The 16,094-nt window shown below is 46.1% G+C and overlaps 1 protein-coding gene across 16 annotated transcripts in view; it reads right to left on the bottom strand.

Annotated features, from left to right (window-relative positions):
* Positions 1-16,094, bottom strand: part of znf536 (zinc finger protein 536) — a 189,252-nt gene that overhangs the window by 116,924 nt on the left and 56,234 nt on the right. For 15 of the 16 annotated variants that reach the window (XR_008759248.1, XM_055920949.1, XM_055920941.1 and 12 more), the window contains one exon: positions 321-2,575. Coding sequence is in view for 15 of the 16 variants with exons in the window: in XM_055920949.1 (XP_055776924.1) it covers positions 321-2,574 (2,254 nt within the window). In the remaining variant the exon portion in view is untranslated. Of the gene's footprint in view, positions 1-320; positions 2,576-5,537; positions 5,813-16,094 lie in introns of those variants that run through there. The other variant, XM_055920950.1, reaches the window with a different exon arrangement.

Genomic DNA, 16,094 nt, shown 5'->3' with positions numbered 1-16,094 from the left:
TTTTTTTCCTGCTTTTGAACAGGCAGTTTTGATCAGCCCCCCCCCCCCCCCCCCCTCTCTCCAGTCTAAGTGGACTCCTTAGGGTCCAGTGTTGTGTAGAAGGGATGTCAAAGTAAATGGCGTCTGTCAGAGATCTTGTGCCAGCCATCAGCAAACTCATCTTTGTGTAAGGACTTATCCTCTTTGGATACAATGGTCTCCCCCTTACGTGTCCTCCCCATATAAATAATGAAGAATACATTGGAATAAGTCCTGATAGTAAGGATAATGTGACTATGGGATCGATCGTTACTCAGGGTATAGTAATGACTTAGTCTTACCTGAGGATGGGGAGGAAGGGTGTGGGCTGTCGTCTTGGACACTGCCGGTCTGGGAGTGGCCTCCTCCGGCTCCGCTTTCCTCCGTCACGTTGGATGATCCAGGGGTGGTGGACCTGCTGATGGACTGGGACTCGGGGTCGCTGGCCGAGCCACGCCGCTCATCCAGTCCTGTGGTGTTGTTCTGCTGCTGGATGGCTTCTTCTATGGGCCGCCGCTCCTTGTTGTGCACCCGAGAGTGGACCACCATCTGGTGATAGGTCCTGAAGACCCGGCCACAGTCAGGACACTCTGTGGGTTTCTCTTTCAGGCTAGTCAGGTGGTTGTACTCCAGGCCGTGGACCAGGCCCAGGCCATGGCCGCCATGATGTGGCATGAAGTCACGGTGGCTGTCGAAGCCCATTCCCTCGTCTTTCAGGGGCATCATGGCTCCACTGCCGGCCTTCGAGCCATGCAGAGCTTCGCTGTGCTGCTTCTGCTTGGAGCCATCGTTGGAGCACATCATAGGGTAGTCATGCTTCTCTTTAGTGAAGGCCATGCCGGCAGCATTGGTCATCTCCTCATGGTGCTGCTCATGGTGCTGCTCCTTGGGCATAAAGGCGCGGTCCATGGCCATGCCTCGTGCCATGATCTGCCAGGCCTGATAGCTATTCAGCGGGTCCATCTCTGCAACTTTGGCAGCCGCCTGGAGGCGTTCCATGCAGCTGGACTTCAGAGGGGGCACCAGGTTCAGGCATCCCAGGAGAGAGCGCTTCTCCCCTTCACCGAGGCCATGGCCCATCCCTACCATGGGGCCTAGCAGCTTCCCCAGCATCTCCTTCTCCTTCATGGCAATGCCGGCTTTGGCCAGCATCTGGTGTTGCTCACTCAGACCCTGTTTGTCTGGGGATAGGAAGCCGCCCTGCAGGCAGGAGATGTAGCGTGAGTAGAGGTTAGCGTGGGCCTCCTGGGCCATGCTGTTCATGGTGTTGACAGCGTTAATGTCCTCTGCTGGGGGCTTGCTCTTGATGGCCAGCTTATTGAGATGGACCTTCATGTGGTTCTTGAGAAACCAGGGCTCCTTGAAGCGACGACCACAGATCTGGCAGACGTGTTCAAATGAGTCCTTGTGTTTACGCATGTGGCCCTTGAGGAACCAGGCTTGGCTGAAGACCTGGCTACACACCTCACAGCGGAACTCGTTGGCAGGCTTCTCAGCGCCGCCAGCTGCACCCTGTCCCGCAGCTGACTCGGCCGTAATATGGGCTTTTTCCACATGGCTGATCAGGTCCTCCTCCTGCGAGGCAGCAAACTCACACAAGGTGCACTTGTAGGGCTTGTGCAGGATGCGGATGTGACGATCCAGCTCCTCCCGCTTCTTAAACTTGCCCTTGCAGAAGGTGCAGCGGAATCCAGTGGGTGGGTTCAGGGCCTGGTCATCTTGGGCGCCGGCCGGCTTGGGGGAGGACGACGGCTGGGAGAGGGAGTCTGGAGTGCCCAGGCTGGTGGGGGTGAGGAGGCCACAGGCAGAGCCAGGCTGTTGCTGCTGCTGCTGGGTCTGAGGGCCAAGGTGTGGCTGGTGCTGCAGGGGCTGGGCTGGCTGAAGGAGGCTGCTGCTCCTGATCTGCTTGTCCCTCAGGATGGCCCTCTCCTCCAGCTCATGTAGAAGACGGTTCTCCTCACGGACACGGCCGCGTCCCTTACCGAGGTTTCCCAGCTTGTGGGTGCGTAGGTGGATTTTGAGGTTGCCCTTCTGTGCTGCTCGATGGTCGCAGTAGGGGCACTTGAAAGGCTTCTCACCTGTATGTGTGCGCATGTGTAGCGACAAGATGCTGTTGAAGCGGAATCGCTTGCCGCACAACGGACAAGGGTACTTCCTGTTCTTGCGGGCATCGTCTTCAATGTCGTTCATCTGGGACATGATGCCCAGGTTCTGCCCATTGAGAAACTGCTGCAGGTCCACACGCCCATTCAGGTTGGCCAGGGCACTTGCATCTATGTCCCGGTTGAGCTGGTTGGCGAGCAGTGCCATCTGACTGCTGATTGGTTGACTGGCCAGGGCAGCGTGGCTCTTCTCATCCAATGGGGTGGCAGCTTTCTCCTCGGGGATCTGCTGTCGGCTCTGTAGGTCGGGAAAGGCGTGGCCCAGCTGGGCCGTCAGCTGGTGGAGCTTCTGACTGATGGGGTATCGGCCATTTAGCACTGTGTTGCTCAGATGGTCTCTGTCAGCGTCCGATACTGCTGAAGACACACCAAGGCACAAACTAGAGTCCTCCATCCTGTAAGAGAGAAAGATATCACAACGGTCAACCACAGTCAATCAACCTGATAAGCAATGCATTAAAAAAGAGCTATGGCTCATCCAAAAATCTGAAAACCGGAAAAGAACGAGAAGTATTAGAGTAAATTGTCAGTGCATGATGAATGGAAATAGAGATGTCATTTAGCAGAGTGTCTTACAGGAGGAATTAGGGTGATGTGCCTTGCTCAAGGGCACAAAAGCAGATTTTCACATATTTGGCTCTTAACCACTAGGTTACCTGCCGCCCATATAAATGTCATTTTCTTCTTTTGATTTTCAGTACAGCTTATGATCTCACACTTGTGGTTGGAAGACTGTAACTCTCAGAACTTTCTCAAAGTGTGACATAGTTTTGGATGCGATAATTACACAGTAAACACGGCGGGCGCTGCCTAATTATGCTACTTGGGCCCATCCTATCAGAATTCCTCCAATTACACGCCTTAATGAAACGGAGCAATGCCATTGTCAGGAAGCTACCGCAATGCTACAATTATGATATTAACAATAGCACTTAAAACCAAGGGGTTACTTCAGTAAACACACGCTCTTATCTCCCTACTGCGACACTTGTCTCGGCGTAATTCTCCATTAAAGAGGCACACTACATTTGATGCGAATCACTTTTCTCTTGCCTTCTCTTCCCCTCCTCTCATGGCTTCCAATAAGGAGGAAAACAACAGTTGGTGTTATTGAAAGGGTTCCCAATGTATCAGAGGCCCTCCCAGCCATTAAGAATGGTTTCAACGGCCCAGAGCATACACCGTCAAGCTGAAGGGAATACACAAGCAGAGTCTGTTTTTGTCTTCTTGCTTGCCGGGTTGTTTGTGATGCCCTCCCCTCTCTTAAGAAGGATAATGGCGTGTTCTTCCCTTGCAACAGGCGGGGTCAAGCTTCAGAAACAATAAAGGGAGTTCTGCCTTGGTCAACAAAATACTGTATAATATCTCGTTAAGCTGATTAGTATGCTGCCTAGTAACAGTGGCAGCGTGCTATAACACGCGATTAGAATCATTTTTTAAAATCCTGTCATGGACTAAGCACTAGCATAACATGAGTTCACTTTTAGTGGAGTGAGATCATTTTATGTCCAGACTCCTGTGGATTCAGGGACACCCCTAACCTACACACACGCAGACACATGCACCTGCGTGCCCACGCACGCACGCACACACACACACACACACACACACACACACACACACACACACACACACACACACACACACACACACACACACACACACACCCCCGCTCACACTTCACAGGGCTCTCTCGCTTTTAAGATCTCTCTCTCTCTTTCTCTAGCTTATAGCTATCTCTCTCGGCTTCTAACTAGCGCTAACCCAGACACCCACCAACTGACAAGGCTAGACAGAACAACATAAATAAATAAAAAAAGCTTTAAATCAAACCGTTACACATGTACAGTACACACATGATACAGAGGATGTGGGAGTGAAGCACATTGCTGACACACCCTGGAAGACTGACGCACCCTGGAAGACCCTGGAAGACTGACGCACCCTGGAAGACCCTGGAAGACTGACGCACCCTGGAAGACCCTGGAAGACTGACGCACCCTGGAAGACCCTGGAAGACTGACGCACCCTGGAAGACCCTGGAAGACTGACGCACCCTGGAAGACCCTGGAAGACTGACGCACCCTGGAAGACTTAGGCCTGGCTGTTCTTTAGCCAACTGTTCTTCCAACACTGTTGCTTGTTGTTGACTCTTATCTCTAAAATATGAACAAGATCTGTGGGCTGCTTATGAATACTTTCTTCTTCTCTAGAACGTGACTGTAATCATTGTCTAGTAATAAAGGAGAAGGCCATCAAATGAACCCTTGAAGGATATAATGGATATATTATGTAGCCTATGTGATGACTGGGCATGCCTCATGTATGCAGAGCCTACTTGCATTGACGAGGTCACGCACGACTGTATGAGCTTATTATCACGTAACTGAGACACAAATATACTATCCCGCACTACTGCAAATACCATTCAGAAAACGTCTTTGTAATACTGCAATAATATTACACTGATATGAGTATATTTTCTAAATACAATGTTGGGAGAATACACAGGTAGATAAAACCAGTTTCTGCACAACTTTCTCATCCTGATCTCTTAGGAAGGATTGTCCATTGCCAGACAAAAATGAAGTGACTCTTAAATGTGCCACCCACAATCCTTTGTAAACTCTGCCAATATCAGACGGAACCCTTTTTGAAAGTGCCCTGCATGCACGCTGCCTGTTGCCATAGACATCTATGATTCAAACAAGACTGATGAGCTGTTGCTCATTTATAGAGATAGCAGCTTGCCCTTTTCTTACATTTGATTTCCGGCTTTATCTTTAACATATAACAAAGGCAGATAGACAATGGAATAATGTGAAATGAACTGACAAATCCATTTGAATTTTTTTTTTTTTTTTTTACGTATCCTTGCTGACAAGCGTATGCAAATGAACTCCATTAATATGCTTCCCTTGATCCCAAGTCATTTTATATTTTTTTCTTGATTAAAAAGGACATTTCTTATGTGACCCCCCCCCCCCCATCAACACACATGCAACACACACAAACACAGACACACATTCACACGCGCACGCAGGCGCACTCACACATACATTGCTTTTGACACTAATTCAATAGCAGAGTGCCCTCTATAAGTAACAATGCAGGTGGCTCTCAGAACACCAACACAATGAGTGTTCCGTGTACTCATGACAGTCTTATTTCATTCATATGGAACTCCGTTTCTGAAAAAGCAAAATCGTTGATGTACACACTTAGAGGAAGCTGTACCAGTCGTTACACAGTAAGTACCAGTAATCCAACGTTTCCTTCTCTTGTAAACAAGTACATCATTCAAGTCTGTGTGGTTCGCATTATAAACTCACAGGGTCACAAGTCGTAACTTCTTACCGTCATAGTTACCATTACAAGTAGCTCCCGAGTAACTGTACACCTGTATGCTTGACCTTGACATCTCTGCCATCCAAACAGCACACTGTAGCGATGTCTGCGCTTGCTCTAACCCGAAACAGATCTAACGTTTGTCTGGTGTCTACAACAATGCTCTTTCATTAACGATAAGGCTCAAATGACGCCTGCAAAGCCACCAGACTTCCTTTTGCACTTTCTCACAGTGGTGCAGTAGTGCTCCACTTTACAGTTTGTGGTTAATATTTACCGTTTTTAGTAAAGTGGCACAAAACCAGAGTTCTCCTCTTCTTTTTTTCTCTCTGAGCAAATTGCTCTGCAACCCACAGCTTAATTACGGCCGGTATCTTTAACACAATGGAAGTGTATTTCTGTCAGAATATATTTGTGCTCCGTACGTGTCATTATCTAAGCAACAAGCATCGCAAACGTATGAGGGCAAATGTGCTCTGATCCTATAAAGTGCATGCAAAGTTGAAGGAAACTGAAAACACTTGCTCAGTGAGTATTACAAATGATGTATGCACTGAATACCACATACATTTGCATATTCTAAGGCTAAAACACATAGTGTAAGTAGAGTATGCCTAAACAGGCTCTTGTGAAGGTTTTGGATTTCATAAAAGACAGTGTGGAAGTACTGATTGAACCCCAAATCGACGTTTTTTTTAGTAAACATCGTAATACAAAAAAAAAATGTATAGCCTCAAAACACGTTAAAAACTATAATTTTGATATCATCGTAATACAAAAAAACACTGTATAGCCTCAAAACACGTTTAAAACTATCATTTTGATATCATGGCTGTTCAGTCCTTGCATCCATAGCTCTGTGTATGAATTTGAAAGTGGTTACATTTCTCCAGGTCCATCCCTCAGCCTTTTGGTGGCCACTTTGTTATTGTTTTAACCAGGTTTATAAGGAGAAATTATGAATGGAAAAGCCATTAGTAAGGCAATACTTTGTTATTTTGGCATGTATTGACAAGAATCCATTAACTAATTACAATGCAATACCTCATTAAGTTATAATGAAGGTCATTGCTTTTAAATAATCAATCATTATTCACAAAGTAACGGAATTCCATCATATTTGCACCAAATCATTAATGCATTTAGAGGGGGAAAACAATCCGATGGAAAATGTGTGTGCATTTGCCATATGTTACATATTCTGAGGAATGCCTCTTTTTCAAAATATTGAAGGAAAGCAGATACCCACACACGTAGAGATAGCTCGGATCATTTTAAGCATGGCAGTAAATTGAAACTAATATGAATGTTTCCTCGTGCATGTTTAGTCTATTGCAGGTGGTCTTCGGAACGCTTCTCATTAACCCAATAAAAAGTGAGTTGTTTTTCTTCCTCTCCATGCTCTCTGACTGAACTGGATTATTACATGCTGTAATGAGGCGAAAACAGAACGGTTCCCAGCACAACAAGTGAAATCAAGTAGAATAAACCCAGTCCGTTTCTTCCAACACACCTAGACCGCACACAACAACTACGCTAACATAGGAGTTAAGAACCAAGACTCGAGCTTCATAACATATAGCACGAATGAAGCAAACCAATATATCAAAACAACAATTCTATACAAGGACATGAACGCTATACAACAGTGACAAATATGAATCAACCTAGCCGGGCCTTTCCTTTCTGCTCTGTAGTCCCACACAATATGTCATTGAGGTCTCTTAAGAGGACTTGTCAACAGGTAGTTCGGCTTTCAGCTCATCTCCACAGATCACTATGAGGCCCCCGCTGAAAGAAAAAATAGAAAGAAAAGAGAGAAAGAAAAATGCGTGTCTTTTCATCCTTGCGTCTGACAGGCTTTCGGGATGCCAAGGAGGAAGATCAACGGGAGACAAGCGAATTCCCACAGTTCATTGTCCTGGTCAGCCGCATCATCATCCGGAGCCGGGCCAAAAGCTCAATGCTTCCTTTTATGCTAACCATTCCTGGTATTATTATGATGACCAGCAGATGTGTGTGTGTGTGTGTGTGTGTGTGTGTGTGTGTGTGTGTGTGTGTGTGTGTGTGTGTGTGTGTGTGTGTGTGTGTGTGTGTGTGTGTGTGTGTGTGTGTGTGTGTGTGTGTGTGTGTGTGTGTGTGTGTGTGTGTGTGCCTTTTTCATGTGTATTTCTTGCAATAGTGGTCACAGCGGTGTGGAAAGACTCCTGCCAGTAGATTTTATGCATTGTGACGAGTGGGGGATTAATTGGCTCGAACATTTGTTAACCAGACTGTGTTTCACAATAAGAAGGGCGATGGATGAGATAGATGACAGAGGACAAACAAGCGCACAAAAAGGGATGAAAAAGGGAATGATTTTAGATAATGGGAAAGAATTTCCAACATATAAATGATTGTCCGTATTCTGTCATGTGCCGTTTCCCCCCTCCTACCCTCTCCCGCGTGACACAACCCTCTGTCGGGAAAACGGGGCCACGTCCTCATGGCAGGCTACAGTAGTCACGGTCGAATCGCTGATCACGCATGGTTGCTCTACAGCAGAGAAAGGCCAGCGAACAATGACCACAGTGTAGCTGTCCGTGTAGGGTCGATCATGGCTTACATTATTCCCCTGTGCTGCCTGCCTGCATTTCAATACTACATACTGGAAAATGAATACACTGACACATCTCTAGCAAGGCATCGCTGACACTGTTTCTTAAAGGCAGACATGCTAACAGTACAATCAACCCAGCGATTGTTTTCACTCGACAGTGGGAAATGAGAAGGGCAACGAGGTAGTGCTGAGTGAGTCACCCATCATCACACTCTCACAGGCATTAGAACGGCTATAATGTTGGCAAAAGAAAGCCATATCTGCCTAGCACCAGTTGACAAAGTCAACCGGGCCACGTTTTTTTTTCCCTTTCAGGATTTCTTTCTTTCTTCCTAAACTCTAAATGTCAATATTACCTGAAATACAGTAAGTGAATATCAGAAATAATTGCTGTTTTCTACTCCTCATGCTGGTTCTGTTCTTTGGAAGTTTTGCATAATGGCTGAACAGGGGCTGTTGTTGTGACAGGTGCTGAAATCAAACTGGGAGGCGACGGAGACAAGGTTCAATTTAGTTTGTGAATCCTTTAATTGTTGCATAGCTAATTTGAAGAAGAAAAAAAAAGATCCCTTTACACTCCTGCCTATTTTCCGTCGCTTGTATGCATACATGGGGAGGTAAATTGCGCCTTGAAGCCAAGCGATGCTGCCTTTGTGAAGGGAAGAGGAGAGGAGTTGGGCGCTACTTCAACATACTTACCATCTCCTCACAACTGTAGTTTGGAGTTTTTACAAAACAAATGTATGGCTAATTAGAGATACTCATTATGGAAAGCAAGTCAAGTAATTATTTTACATCATGCCGCCGCTAATTGATCAATGTCTTTGAAAATATCTATTTTTCTCTCCTTTTTTTCTCTGTGAGAAGATAAGGGGGGACTATAAACAGGTAGGGGAGCCATATGCTCTTGAATGAAAAAGCACTTCTGTCCAGGCAAATGGACTTTTGAAATATTGATCCACTGCATGTCTTTTTAATATGACAATGTTAAATCTCCTTTATTCCACCACTTTGATAAACTCGCTCAAGCTAATCTGGAGAGACTTCATCTGAAGAAAACTTTCAATTCTTGCAGGCACTCTGTCAAGGCAGGCCGTTATGCAACTGTACTCGGTATGTCCATAGAGCAGTTTTTTAAAAGCAGCACACATCCTGTTTAAGAAAGCAACTAATCTTATCAAAGCCATCAGGAAGTGAGACTTGACTGCAAATGCTCTCGATTCTTTGCATACGTTACAATATCTGTATTTTCTTTGCAGCTATTGTTTGCAGCTGTGAGTAGCTGAGAATAATTCATCCTTTTCTCTCTCCCTCTCGTGTGACCCAAAGTCAGATCCTGTCTTAATGTGGCTTAATAAGAAAGGAAAGAAAGACAGAGAGGAAGAGAGGGAGATTCAGAGAGCAGGGCAAATTATCTGCATTAAAGTGTATTTATTATAGACTAATTGTAGCAGAGGAAGTGCGTTAGGAGGGTGTGCTCTCAAGAGGGAGGGTGGGGAGCCTTCGGGACATCAGGGAACATGTTTATTTATCTCACTTTATCTGAAACAGTGGGGCTACTTCTCTTAGGATCAGAGAAAAAAAGGGAGAGGAAGGGAGAGAGGGAAAGAGGGGACGAAGGGGAAGAGAGAGCGAGTGTAACCATTTTGCCGGCCAGACAGAAGTGTTTGCCGACATGCCAACTCTTCACTAAGACAAGACTCTGATTAGCGGAATAAGGCAAAGTTGGTCAAACTTCAAAACAAGCCTCTCTGAACTCCACTACAAAAACCTCTCCTCATCCTGTTCTCCTCTGTGAAACACCCATCCCAGAACAGCAGCTTCCTTTCGGCGAGGTTGCTAAAGATAATAGCTTTTACTGCAAAGCAAATTTAGAAGACACATTTCGACAGAAAATCTGAGAGGCTTAAGGACAGTATACATTACCAGAAGTGTTTTATGTTTCATTCTACTGAGGTAAATAAGAGAAGTGTGTATTGAAGGGCCAGTTTGGCCCAGGCCCTGGATTCCAAATGTCTCTCCACACTCCGCTCTCTCTGACCTGTCTGCATTTGTATCACTTCTCCCTGCCCTCTCTGACCTTCAACATGATCACTGATTCACCATCTCTCACAACCAGCGGCTACAACTCCGTTCAGCAGAGAACAAGTGTCTGTGTGTGTGTATTTGTGTGTGTGTGTGTGTGTGCGCATGTGGGTGTGTGCATGTGTGTGTGTATGTGTGTGCACGTGTGTGTGTGCACGTGTGTGTGTGTGTGTGTGCAAGTGTGTGTGTGTGGTCATGAATGCGATGATGTTTAATGAAAAATGACCTCTCTATATAGTGCATTCAGCGCTTCCCTCCCTGGAGATGTCTTGCTCTTGAAGCAACACAAGGCCTCTTCTTTAATTGTCCTGGTGTAGTGCCGTGTGTCTGGTGATAAGTGATATTACTCACATTCTCTGTTTTCCTGAACCCTCGTCATCGCTAACCCCCACCACCATGATGCTAATATGTTGTTTATGTAACCATGGCTGCAGATGGAACATATTCTATTCAAGAGGCATCTCTGCATGAGCAATGCATCATGGGTCATAACCTCTGTTTTACAGTGCCTTGCAAAAGTATTCATCCCCCTTGGCGTTTTTCCTATTTTGTTGCATTACAACATGTCATTTAAATTGATTTTTATTTGGATTTCATGTAATGGATATACATGAAATAGTCCAAATTGGTGAAGTGAAATTAAAAATATTACTTGTTTAAAAAATAAAAATAAATACAAAAAACGGAAAAGTGCATATGTATTTCACCCCCTTTGCTATGAAGCCCCTAAATAAGATCTGGTGCAACAAATTACCTTCAGAAGTCACATAAGTAGTTAAATAAAGTCCACCTGTGTGCAATCTAACTGTCACATGATCTCAGTATATATACACCTGTTCTGAAAGGCCCCAGAGTCTGCAACACCACTAAGCAAGGGGCACCACCAAGTAAGCGGCACCATGAACACCAAGGAGCTCTCCAAACAGGTCATGGACAAAGTTGTTGAGAAGTACAGATCAGGGTTGGGTTGTAAAAAAATATCAGAAAATTTGAACATCCCACGGAGCACCATTAAATCTGTTATTAAAAAATGGAAAGAATATGACACCACAACAAACCTGCCAAGAGAGGGCTGCCCACCAAAACTCACGGACCAGGCAAGGAGGGCATTAATCAGAGAGGCAACAAAGAGACCAAAGATAACCCTGAAGGAGCTGCAAAGCTCCACATCGGAGATTGGAGTGTCTGTCCATAGGACCACTTTAAGCCGTACACTCCACAGAGCTGGGCTTTACGGAAGAGCGGCCAGAAAAAAGGCATTGCTTAAAGAAAAAAATAAGCAAAGTTTGCCAAATGGCATGTGGGAGACTCCCCAAACATATTGGAGATGGTACTCTGGTCAGATGAGACAAAAATGTAGCTTTTTGGCCATCAAGGAAAATGCTATGTCTGGCGCAAATCCGACACCTCCATCACCCTGAGAACACCATCCCCACAGTGGAGCATGGTGGTGGCAGCATCATGCTGTGGAGATGTTTTTCATCGGCAGGGACTGGGAAACTGATCAGAATTCAAGGAATGATGGATGGCGCTAAATACAGGGAAATCCTTGAGGGAAACCTGTTTCAGTCTTCCAGAGATTTGAGACTGGGACGGAGGTTCACCTTCCAGCAGAACAATGACCCTAAGCATACTGCTAAAGCAACACTTGAGTGGTTTAAGGGGAAACATTTCAATGTCTTGGAATTGCCTAGTCAAAGCCCAGACCTCAATCCAATTGAGAATCTGTGGTATGACTTAAAGATTGCTGTGCGCCAGCGGAACCCATCCAACTTGAAGGAGCTGGAGCAGTTTTGCCTTGAAGAATGGGCAAAAATCCCAGTGGCTAGATGTGCCAAGCTCATAGAGACATAGCCCAAGAGACTTGCAGCTGTAATTGCTGCAAAAGGTGGCTCAACGAAGTATTGACTTGGGGGGGTGAATAGTTATGCACGCTCATGTTTTCTCTTATTTTTGTCTCATTTCTTGTTTGTTTCACAATAAAATATATTTTGCATCTTCAAAGTGATAGGCATGTTGTGTAAATCAAATGATACAAACTCCATTTTAATTCCGGGGTGTAAGGCAACAAAACAGGAAAAATGCCAAGGGGGTGAATACTTTCGCAAGCCACTGTATTCCTATAGTGGTCACTACGTAGCAGCTATAAACTCTAGGGGTGCATTGTGCTATTTCAACACATTGAAAGACATCGTCAGATTTACAAATCAAAATGATCTTAAAAGCCATTGAAAAGGGCATCCATGCTTTGGTGAAAGAATTTCAAATAAAAATCTAATTGTACTGCATTTCTTCCATGATGAGGCTAGGATGTATTTGTAGTGAATAAGCATTTAAGGATGGCACTGTGACGTATAGCTTAGCCTAGAAAGTCACCAGCAACATGGGTGCACCTGCCATGTTTAGCTTGCCTGCCTGCCTGCCGCACCCCACCACCCCTCCCTGTCCCCTCAGCCTTTAGATAATACCCGTGTCCTACAGCTGTGATCTCTTGTCGGGGGCCGGTGACAGCAGGGCTCACAACACGGGCGGCGCTCTGCTATCACCGCTGAACTGCCTGTCTGAGCCACTTGACGGAGCTCTGGAGAGGCTGCATCATCTTGATGCCCTGAAACCAGCCCCTATCTTCCACCCGGCAGCTCACCCCTCACCCCCATACACATACCCCTTCCCCTCTGCCCTCCGCCATCTCAGGGCCCTGACTCTTATTTATGTGCCCCACCTCCTCTACATCCCTCCATCCTACCCTCCATCCTCTCCCTTTCTCCATCCCTCCCTCTCTCCCTCCCTCACCATATTTTTCTCCCCTCCTGCATCTGATTAAGTTAACAATGTGCCGTTATTTGCATGCTGATTTTGCCCGTCCCTCTCCTCAATTCTCTCACAAACACAGGGGCTGGATCACAGTAATGTGATAGCACAGCAGCCAGCCAACGCAATCTCCTGCAAAACCAGGTGTGTGCAATCCACTTCCCTCTTAATTCCTGCGCCCATCAAATCTTTCCCCCCTGTTTTTATCCCCATCGCTGTAGTGTTTATAAGGTTGTATTATAATCAAATCTGGAGCAAGAAACCCTGTCTATTTTTATTAATTATAGACCGGCGCTGATGTGAGTGTATTCCGAAAGCATCTTCAAAATAGGTCGGCATACAGTTTCCTATTCTTATCACATTTAAATGTCAACATGGTGCAAAGCCCTACAAATTAGTTCAGGCAGACTTCAACCCCCATTTAACACTTGAAGCTCCGCTCTGTAAGCTCAAAGTGTGATTTAACGCAGTTTACACATATAAGGAGCTGGTGGTTTGTCTTTCAAACTTCTCATTTCAATACAGATATTACTGCCAAGCGCGCCTGAGAAAATGCTGGTGAGGGAAAAAGGGGGGGGGGGGGAATTATATAAAGCAAGAAGAAACAATGCATTAGCTTTCATGAATAATAGATCCTCCATCAGTCCGTGCGAGATGTACGTTTTTAGCATCGCCGCATAAATCCTCGGCTGAAATGAATAAATCAAAATGGGGGACTTTTTCTTGAACATCGACCCAAAGATGTCGCCAGTAAACAACAATAATATAAAACACCCCCTGCTTATATGCAAGCAGGACACAGTCCCCATAGAGTAACAGGAAACAATGCAACGGAGATCTGTTGTTCAGGTTACTGGTTGTTGAGCATACCAAACAGAGTTCAGACATCTAATACACTGGACCTATTGATACAACCTACGTAAGGAAACACGTACCACCATGAACGTCTCCACAACAAAACAATCACATTATTCTCCGAAATGCAATCTGAGATGGACATGTTCTATGGAAAATCAAATTTGATTTGGAGCGTGATGGGGATTAGCAAATACCATAGAATACACACAACAGCGGGCTACTTCAAATGAGATCCACTGGCAAGACATGGCCTTCATTGACTCAGCCTCACCACGGCAGACAGGGTAAAAGGCAGATGAAACGCCTCATACCCTGGGGAAGTTTCTCACATGTCAAGCTGTTAAAACACTGAAACGTGGGCTAAACTACAGGCTCGTGGGGCACTCTAGGTCCAGTCAGCCCTGAAGGAGGCCTTGCTTTGTGGGGGTTAGGATCGAGGACGTGCCCCATACGCTTCGTTACACCTCGACCCCACTGGCCATATCTAAGGCATTCACTGACTGCATCACCGCCCAGCACAACCACCTCATGCAGGCGATACGGACCAAGGTCCTCAAGCCCAGCCACAGTTCTTTAGTGCACAACCCCAATCTAGTCTAGTCCATTTATGTGTCTTTTGACCAATAGCGTCCAATGTCCCCAGCTCGCACTTGCCTCAGCTCTACCAAAACCTGCCATTATGACGTGGCCGTCCCCCAGTGACATTTCTATCTAAGTCTACCACTCAGATATGTCTACTTTACATAGGACACATTCCCTTGGGGACTGCTCCGTGCTCAGGGCAACTGTTTCACCACCTCATACTAGTGTCGTGGCACGGCCCTTTGAACGTCCTCTGCAGGTTTTTTTTTCTTCTTTCATACGGCTCATCGCAAAGTGTTCTATGGGTGTGCCCACTACGAGCGAGCTGAAAGGTCAAAGCGGTATATATCTTTTAATGCACAGAGCGGCCCTCAGGGGTTTAATTGACTACAGTGTCAAGTGAGTTTGAGGCCGACAAAAGAGCAACATGAAGACGAATACGTTTCATTAACAGACAAAACAGAGCCCAATTGCTCCCACCGAATTGGCAGGGAGTGAAGCTTCCCCAAAAGTTAAAACACATTTGTCCAAGGAGCAAGTGAACCTTCTGTGGCATCCATTCAACATGGAAAAGGGTTTAGGCTTCCAAGTGTGTGAGAGTGAGTATGTCAGTGTGCGGGTGTGTCAGTGTCAGCCAGCGTGTGTAACAGAGAGCATATGTCACTTAGTAAAGCATTGTCTCAATGTATACGCTTATGCTGCTTGTTAGCTCAGACCCGTTTAGATTACGAGGACAGTCTCCACGCCGTGCTCCCGTGCTCTCTGTTCTGTCTACACTAAGTAGTACAGTAGGATCCCTTCTGTTCTCTGCGCGTTAGCTGCTCCTCTTCCTCGATGCGCGTGATAGCCCGACTCTCCGAGCCAAACACGCGGCGTTGTTCAACGACTGCCTGGCGACTTCAAATATTCATCAAACAGAAAGAAAAGAGAGCCTCTTCTATCCCGCGGTTGTAATTTACCAATTATTTGGAGTACCTGCTGACAGGTACGTGTCACAGTCTGCTACATTTCCCCCGTCCCACTCCTACCCGACGCCCTGCCTTTCCCCTGCTGCGGAGAGAGCCGCGTCGCTTCAGGCACACGGCGAGACGAGACGAAGAGGAGGAGGAGGAGAGTTTGACTGCAGCTCTGATGCTTTGATTTGGGAAACGGTTAAGAGCGACGGAAGGTCGAAACTTGACGTGCTCCAAACACGCAGCCCCAGTCACTCTCAGGGCGGTTTGACTACTTTCTGAAGGAGTCCAGGAAGACAAGGCCTCTCTTTCCCGAAACTCAACCAGCGGAAAAAAACGAACAAACACGACGAATACAAAACACACAATAAATGGCTCATTAAAGAGAGTAGACGACTAGACAAACAAAGCAGCCTTCACTGGCTGTCACCGACGTTCTCTGTGATGAGGAGCACAGTGGCGGTGCTAGAAGAAACTCTCTGAAACAGTCGCAAACCACTGCCAAAGTCACTGTGACGGACCTCTTTGCCTGCCTGCATTATGTCTCTATTTGTCTTGGTGACACATCTAATGTGGATGATAGGCATTGTGAGAATTTCGACTCCGTAGCTCAGTCTCAGTGAAACGGACCATCTCTTTCCTTCAGTAGAGGACCCCGGAGCTGAAGGGGATGTAATT

Source organism: Salvelinus fontinalis, chromosome 4 (genome assembly GCF_029448725.1).
Source record: "Salvelinus fontinalis isolate EN_2023a chromosome 4, ASM2944872v1, whole genome shotgun sequence".
NCBI lineage: Eukaryota > Metazoa > Chordata > Actinopteri > Salmoniformes > Salmonidae > Salvelinus > Salvelinus fontinalis.
The sequence above is the reverse complement of the archived record's forward strand: the minus strand, read 5'-3'. Positions and strand labels throughout refer to the sequence as shown.